At 42.0% G+C, this 8,420-nt stretch overlaps 1 protein-coding gene across 2 annotated transcripts; it reads left to right on the top strand.

The window, feature by feature from the left end:
* Window positions 1-2,967: 2,967 nt before the first annotated feature.
* Window positions 2,968-5,537, top strand: LOC101774722 (1-aminocyclopropane-1-carboxylate oxidase homolog 4). Of its 2 annotated transcripts, none has more exons than XM_022825844.1 (2): window positions 2,968-4,084; window positions 5,210-5,537. In XM_022825844.1, the coding sequence occupies exons 1-2, from the start codon at window positions 3,236-3,238 to the stop codon at window positions 5,216-5,218; spliced, it is 858 nt and encodes a 285-aa protein (XP_022681579.1). In that variant the 5' UTR covers window positions 2,968-3,235; the 3' UTR covers window positions 5,219-5,537. The 2 variants fall into 2 exon arrangements, with proteins under 2 accessions (XP_022681579.1, XP_004965155.1); XM_004965098.4 differs by lacking the exon at window positions 5,210-5,537 and adding an exon at window positions 4,749-5,137 and having other exon boundaries at window positions 3,031-4,084.
* The last annotated feature ends 2,883 nt before the right edge of the window (window positions 5,538-8,420 follow it).

Raw genomic sequence — 8,420 nt, 5'->3', positions numbered from 1 at the left:
TTTTCTTATTATTTGTGTAATATAAGGTAATTCGCTCTTTCCGTCCCAAAAAGATACAATTCTTAAATATTTCAGGCAAATTAGTGTTGAAGAAAAAAGGACTTACCTATCCTCATATTAAATATTAAATGCGTCAGTGAGTGTTGCCATTTCCATACGAGCTGTCATTTTGGTCCCTAACTCCATGTAATTCCGAGCATGAAAGATTAAGAAAAGCAAACCAGTTAGATCATCGCATGCAAAAGATTGCGAAGCAAGCTTGTTAGGCTAGAATTTTATGAACGCTAGAATAGTATTCCGTGGGAAAATTTTAAATTGCACTCCCTTTTTTATGGAAGGAGTGTTAAAAGTTGAATTTTGATACGAACCCACCATATTACTTTCAAATATTTTCCAAATTCATCACACTAAAAAGTTAGTTTTCAATTTGAATTGGTTGACTTCAGACAACCCCAAAAGGTCAAACTTTACATATTTTATTAACAAATAACTAACATTTAGTCCCCCATATATGTATGTAGAAAATATACTAAATTCATAGTTTAAAAGCTTTTGCAACATATTAATTTTTACAGCGTGAATAAGCGATAATACCTCCATATCGTTTTATTTGATGTGGGTTAGTGCAATATGGGTTAAAAGGAGTATATAATAGGAGGAAGGTCGAATTTTAATTTTGAAGACCGGCTAAAAATAAAAGACACTTTATATTTTTTGTAAAGGGACGTGTAATTTCCATGGTTCAGTCAATAGCGCTTATTTGATATGGTCAAAAATTTTGGTTGAATAAGTGTCGCTTTTTCACATGATGACCAATCGTGATTTGAAAGTCACTATTATGGGGGAATTAGTCAAGTGACTATCATATAGTTTTCAACAGATAGATCATGGTGAATGTTCCTAATCAATATGACACCCCAAACATGGGTGAACTTCTTTTTATGAGAATGATATATACAGCTAGATGCCATGAGGCACTACTGCAGAGCACCTCATCCGTGCTAGCGTGAAAATCTCATTCGCACCGTGGACGGGACCGGCACCATGAAGCCGATACGAATGTGGCTGGTTATTCATGAACGAATTTAAATTGAAAAATTTCAATTACAAAGTTGTAGATCAGGTCGAAACCTAGAGCTTTCATATAAAGTTTGTCTTCATGCGAGTCCATATCACAAAGCTATGAATTTCCAAATAAAATATGAAATTCAAATTATAAGGGACGTAAAAGGCAAGCTAAAGTTACAATTTTGGGCATCTAAAGGACTTCGAATTAAAAACATTTCAACCACAAAATTTTAGATCTCATGGAAATATACAATTTTCAAATAAAGTTTATCTCCATCCGAGTTCATATGCGGAAGTTACGAATTTTTGAATTTTCGAGTCCATTCGTGAACCAGTGCGAATAATGCTGAGGACTATCAACCGGTACGAATAAGGATTATTCTTACCGACTATTACATTCATATCGCAAATAGAACTGACACGAATAACCATTATTCTTGTCGGCTATTGTATTTGTGATGGAGCCGACGCGAATAATGGACTATTCGTGCTGGCTTTATTTAGAGCTGGCATGAATGAATTCATGCCGGCCAAATGAGCCGATACGAACGAAGGTTTCTCTAGGAGTTTCATTTTGGAGGATTACGTGATTACGTATCATTGCCAGATGTATTAGACTATCAGTGCCATGCTGGGCTATGCTTTGAGAAGAGAGGTGGAGTAACACGAGGAAATAAAGGCACACAGTGAGAGGAGAGATGCCTGCCTGTCCCATGTCAATATGGGTACGTTTTGATAAATTGCTCTTTCTTCTTTAGCAAAATATCATGTTAACGCGACTGATCCCCATCAACAAATTAGACGCTTCATTGGTGTTTTCCCCAAACATCATATTTTTTTAGTGTTTGAGAGCTAAAACCATGAAGGCAATCCTGACCAAAATTTAAAGTATTTAGTTTGCAACATAAAGGTTGCTTATATATATATCGTAGTGATGAAAAACGTAGGTTAGAGTGAAGACCACTTTTCTTTAAGCTCCGAATTCTCATTTGATACAAAGGTGAAAGCTAGTGTTGTGAATAAAGAAGTCGTCTCAGTAATTAGATAATATAGGAATTATTACAAATTGAGGCTGAGAGATGTAAATGCTTTGATTATATGTTTTGGGCCACAACGGGCATGGTGTGTACCTAGAAATTATGGTTGGCTACTATAGGATTAACCGGAAAACCCAAACACAACCATTAGCCAGCAAACATGCCGATTCATCATCGGTATACATGTACTCATGAGTATTGGTTGAATGTGAGTTATTTGAACTATGTAAAAAAGATTTGAGGTTTTAGTTGAGTTGAAACTGAGTAGAGAAATGTTTTTGCAAAACACGTGATCGGTCGGAAACCACACGGTCACTATCACTTCGTCCGGATCGACTTGTTCAGTCGTTCCACGTATACCATCTGGAAAAATTGTATTTTCTTTCCTCAAATATTGCAAAAGTGTAACATTCATTCCTTATATTTTATTTGGTGCAAATCAATCCCTTAACTAACTAAACAAGTACACTTACCATCCTCACGTCAGCTTAACAATAGTTTAGTAGGTTCTAGCTAATCACTACTAAGCCATGTCTTATGTTGAGTTGATCGGTGTAACAATTCAACGCGAACCAGTATCATTAATTTTCTCTTAAAAAATTATGAGTAGCCAATTTAGAGAATTCACTGAAATTTTTTAACAACGCGGCACTAAAAAATGATTATAGATGACACAAAAGTCAAAACCAAACCATGGTTAACTTGTATACCGATTTAATTAGTTAAGGGATAAATATAAGAGATGAATAATCGTAATTTCGTAATATTTAATAAGCGATGAAAAACGCATATTTTCCCGTCAGGCCATTACAATTCACAGCCGTGCAACGTCGTCTCCGCCGTGCCGCGGCTCGTCGCCTCCGCAGTGAGCACGATGTCGCGCCTCTGGCCTTCTTCGCCCAGAACGTGTGCTCGCTTCACGGTCGTCGAACGCCCGAACACCGCCGCCCATCGCCATCGGGAGGGCGTCGGTTGCGTCTTGCGTGCTCGGTTGGCCGGTTGTTTGGGGAGGACGAAACGGACGATGACGACAGGATAGGACTCGCCGCGCGGCCCACCTCCCAAGCACCATCCATCCCTCTCGGTCAAGTGAGCGTCTGCCCCTCCACGCAATCCCAAGGGCCTCGGCTATGGCGTCCCCCTCCGCTCCGGCAGCCCAGTCTGACCGCGCCGCGCTCCTCAAAGCCTTCGACGAGGCCTGCACGGGCGTCCGCGGCCTCGTCGAGTCCGGCGTCTCCTCCGTCCCCGCGCTCTTCGTGCACCCGGACCCCTACGCCTCCGCGCCGCTCGCGCCCCCGGGCGTCTCCATCCCCGTCGTCGACCTCTCACTCCCCGCGCCCGCCGCCGCCGCCGCCGCCGCCGAAGCCGCCCGCAGCTGGGGCTTCTTCCACCTCATCAACCACTACCAGGCCCTCGGCGTCCCAGAGGACTACCCCGCGCGGGCGCTCGCCGCCGTGCGCGCCTTCAACGAGCTCCCGGCCGCCGAGCGCTCCGCGCACTACGGCCGCTCCATGGTCGGCGGGGTCTCGTACTTCTCCAACGTCGATCTGTTCCGGACCTCCGCCGCGAGCTGGCGCGACACCGTCCAGATCGCGTTCGGGCCCCAGCGGGCTGACCCGGCGCGCATCCCGGCCGTCTGCCGCGAAGAGCTGCTCGAGTGGGACGCGCACGCCACCGCCGTGGGGCGCGCCCTGCTGGGGCTCCTCTCCGAGGGGCTTGGGCTCGGGTCGACGAGGCTGGAGGAGGCTTCCTGCCTCGAGGGCAGGGTCATGGTCTGCCACTACTACCCGGTGTGCCCCGAGCCCGAGCGCACCATGGGCATCGTCCCGCACACAGACCCCGGCGGGCTCACCGTCCTCGCGCAGGATTGTGTGGGTGGTCTGCAGGTGAAGCAAACGGATGATGATGGGGCGAGCTACTGGGTGGATGTGAAGCCTGTGCCCGGTGCGCTTGTAATCAACGTCGGGGACCTTTTGCAGGTACAATCAGATTGTTTTTACTTTGACAGTAGCCAATTAATGCAACTACAACCCGTATGATCAGAATCAAGCTATATCTGAAGTACTATCTGAATTCAGATTTCTTCCATTTCAGTTCAATCTGCACCATCGAGTAACTCATTTTGCACTCTAAGTACTTCAAATTAAGTTTACTTCACATTACTTAGAAACTCCAGTGATCTAAATACTTCAGTTCTTGTGCTGCTTTAAACCTTTGAGCACTATAAAACAATATCTGGTTACACATATGTCCTGACCAAATCGTGGAAGTAAAGTAGTTGTTACGGCCTTAAAGATTGGATTATTGGAACAGACTGCTCCACAGTATGCAACTCCAGTATTACTTGTCCTGTTTGAAGACTTTGATATCTTACAATTTCTGACAGAAACCATGTATAGAAATGCCTATTAGCTTCCAAGCAAAAACTCAGAACATGTTTGGCTTCAAGAAGGGAGTGTATAGCTTTAGGCATTAGTCTTTGATATGACCACAAGTATCCATAGGTAAATCAAAATGTGTCATGCTGGCATGCACTATACAAAATACACCTGCTCGCACATTGCACACCCACCGTAAGCGTGGTTCAGTTCTATGATGCCATCATCTTATCAAACTTCTTTTTGTATCCTATTCTTTCATCAGATCATGTCTAATGATAAGTACAAGAGTGTCGACCATCGGGTGATTATGAATACACGTGAAGAAGCAAGAGTTTCAATTGGAATATTTTTCAATCCTGGGAAGAGAGGGGACTCAGATTTTTATGGACCATTACCAGAGTTGGTTTCTTCAGATAACCCCTCAAAATACAGGAATTTTACCATGCCTGAGTTTCTGGGGGCCTTCTTTAGACGAGACCTTGCGAGCAAAGCTCTAGTTGATTACTTCAAATTGTAAATACTCAACCACAGTTACTTCAAATTGTAGTATTTAAACATTCAAACTTGCGTAAACACGTGTGATGTCTACAAATTATAATGTAAGGAACTTTTTCTACCTCACTACAGTTACTTTTGCTGTCTTCTGTTTAATTTATGGTTGATGTGTCAAATAGCTACTAGATTGTTTCCATGGTGAGATCATCATATTACTATGCTGGACAGGCCGTATAGGAATAAAACAACTTTCTGTTTCTGGAGCATCATCTGCACAAACTCATCGGGCTGGGATCCTCTGCGCAGTCGGAGCCCCAATGACTCTCACTGATATGTGAGCCCGATGGTGTCACATGCTTTCTGTTTCTGGAGCATCAGATGTGTTGACTTATTTGACACGAACCTTCTCAAGGCTTGCAATTTTGCCTATGAATTATTAAGTTGCATAGCTTATTTGTAAAATAATCAGTGATTTATTGCTGCTTACTTCAAACTCTGACATGGTTTTAGTTATGCAATTCTCAAGAGTATCCAGAATGTACATTACGGTTGCCCATCCACGGAGTACTACGTTCGTTGTTTGCTTTGATTTCAACTAACTTAGTTTCACAAGTTATTCTTTCCCAAACTGATTCGTATGTGTGTCTATGGAAGATGAATTGCCAAGCTTCGGTCTTCAAGCCGCAGCAACAGAGTTCCCACATCTTGAATATTTTGGGTATTTCGTGAAAATGCTGAAAGAATAAGTTTTCCCTATGTTAATCACTTAAAATGCAGATGATCTGGGCATTAATATTTTTGAAATAGGAATACCATATCATGTCAACTGCGGAGGAAAAGTTGATATTCCTCTGCAGCGTATAAGCTATGCAAATAGCGTCGACAACTTTAGGCGTCATCAGTTAAAATGAAACTTAGGGGCCTAAATCCCATGAAAGTAAAGGGTGATGCACACCTATATCTACAGCTGTACATACATTTGCAGTATTTCTCAACTTCTCCAAAAAGAAATTGCCATGAATTCTTCCAGTAATCCTTTTTACATTTGTAGAGGAATAACCATTTGATCTTGTGTGGATATTGTCTTCCCACGCAATATACAATGGGGATTTCCTGCACACTAATTAATCTTGGTTTTCTCGGGCTTGAGTTTGTACTTTTTTATCAGGCCAATCTCGGGGTATTCTCAATAGCAGTTTCATGGACAATAAATGAGCTGTCATGTAGACAATTTTGATGACATGACACACTATTTATGAAGTGAGATAAGAAATTAGTTTCATGGGGATGAAACCATGTCTACACTGTTTCCAAGATCTTTGTGTCTTGCATGTAGTCTTGGAAACAACACAAGATGAAACTTTGCATTGTGTGAGCTATTTCATGTATGAACTAAATGTCTTCTTGCTTAAGTGGCACTCTTGAAAATATAAATATGAAACCTTGCATTGAGAATGGCCTCAGTGTGCATCTTCATTGCACTGTTACCAAGATTGGGAACTAGGTAGCTCTGTCAGTTGAATGTCATGGGGATGAAACTCCTCTCACATATGATGAAAATCCTCTTCTCTCTCCTCATAAAGATCTTACCAAGTCAGCAAAATTGCTGATGTGACATGTAATTTGAACTCTTCATGAAATTTCCAGTGAGACTGACCTCATGCCATTTGATACAAATAGGATTGAAGAACATTAGTCATGGGTTAACAAGTCATAGCCCAAGAAAATCCCAAAGGTCAAGGCTACAAGACGGAAGCTAATTAATGCACATCGTCACGGAGAACAACTATAAACTGAAAGAGGAACAGAGGAAGGGTCTTCCTCCTCCTCCACTACTGAGATCTACCCTGTGAATTCCCTGTGATCTTGCTCACGTTCTAGGTTGATCTCCCCGGCTCCACGGGTGGTGACAATATGGTTTAATTTTTGATTGTTAACATTAGGCTTTACCTGCTCAGGATCCAGGATCTTGGTGTAGTGAAGAGCTTTGATCTGCTTGCATCGAAATATTAATTAACTCACCAAGGGAGCTAGAAAATGGCTATAGCATAGCTCACATTTCACATGCTCTGTGTCCGCAAAGCACAGAAATTTTACTACAAGTTTTTGCAGACCTTGTTTGGCCGAGAACTTACTAGCACACTGTAATTGAGCATTTCGAGTAATCAAATTATAAGTTTTTTTTAAAAAAAAACTAGCCACCAAATTGGAACTTGTGTGCAGTAATCATGAGAATGTCAATGCTGTATTGTATTGCAAGGCCATTAGTTTACCTCATAGAAGTTATGCTTCTTTATTCCTGTGTAATTTGATATCCCAAGCTAGATGGTCCACCTGCAATGCTCTTTCACTAATCAGCCAGAGCTTACCATGTTCTCTGGCTTGTTGCATCTTGCTGTAAAGTTCACCTGTTTCAGGATCCCAAACACATTATGTATGCATGGATTTCATCAAGCACTCAAGACTGATTGACCTTCTTATCTGAACTTACTTGACACAGATTTGTTGTTTCCGGCGGTTCACCAATTATTCCTATTCATTACACTTGTTTCTCAACTTGGAACTAAGTTCACATGTAATTTTGGTAGCTACTAATTAAACTTTCTTGGAACTAACTTCACATGATTCTTTTTTCTTTGCGATAAGCAAGCATGTTGCGGATTGGCGATGTTTTGGTATTTGAGCAGCTGCTGCAGCAACAGAGTTAGCACATCCAGGGTGTTCATTAGCTGATGTCTCCTTTTTTATTCTTCTTACATAAATTTTTATTTAATCTCAAACTTTGCATGAACATAGAAGATTGCATGTTCCATTCTTCCATGACTTTAGTGGAATTTTTGAAGCACTTAGGTGCATTTTATATGTGGTAGCACGGTAGCACCTGAATTTCTCCCGTCCTCTATTACATTCCCAATGCTTGGACTTTGCCATCAGAAATATGAGCACAGTAACCATGATTTGCTTGTGCTGTTCTCTGAAACAACAGCTTGTGAGTTCCACAGCATAGTTCCGTCCCATTGAATGATATCTCCTCTAAATTCGTATATTATCACTATGGCATTCTTACTGGATCTGTCAACTGAGGGGATGGTGTAGAGGGCTAGAGGCTGCAGCTCATCTGGCTCCAGTGCAGAAACATCTAATTTTGTCGACCGATGCAGGGATCACATTATTGCCTCTATCTACAGACTATAGGACCCCGGTCGGGTGACAGATCATTTCTTTTGTTACTTGTGCCTTTTGCTGCCCAATATAATTCGTCGGTGTAAAAGACGATTGGGTTTGCCACACATGGCTTTACTCCAGGCCTCCCACCCTGCATCAGGTTCCATGGCGTGATCTATTTATTATTGTACAGTCAATCTGGTTGAATGGATGTTGGTATATTTAACGAATGCGAATAAATTCGTAAGCGTACGGATACCGTTGTATCTTTCAC

Source organism: Setaria italica, chromosome IV (assembly GCF_000263155.2).
Source record: "Setaria italica strain Yugu1 chromosome IV, Setaria_italica_v2.0, whole genome shotgun sequence".
In the NCBI taxonomy this organism is placed as follows: Eukaryota; Viridiplantae; Streptophyta; class Magnoliopsida; order Poales; family Poaceae; genus Setaria; species Setaria italica.
Note: the sequence above shows the minus strand (reverse complement) of the source record. Positions and strands in the feature narration are given on the sequence as shown.

Bases quoted from the DNA above. Each gene is read 5' to 3' on its own strand.
- LOC101774722 (XM_004965098.4), top strand. From the start codon at position 3,236: ATGGCGTCCCCCTCCGCTCCGGCAGCCCAGTCTGACCGCGCCGCGCTC. The intron at 4,085-4,748 runs GTACAATCAGAT...TTCTTTCATCAG, and splicing joins ACGTCGGGGACCTTTTGCAG to ATCATGTCTAATGATAAGTA.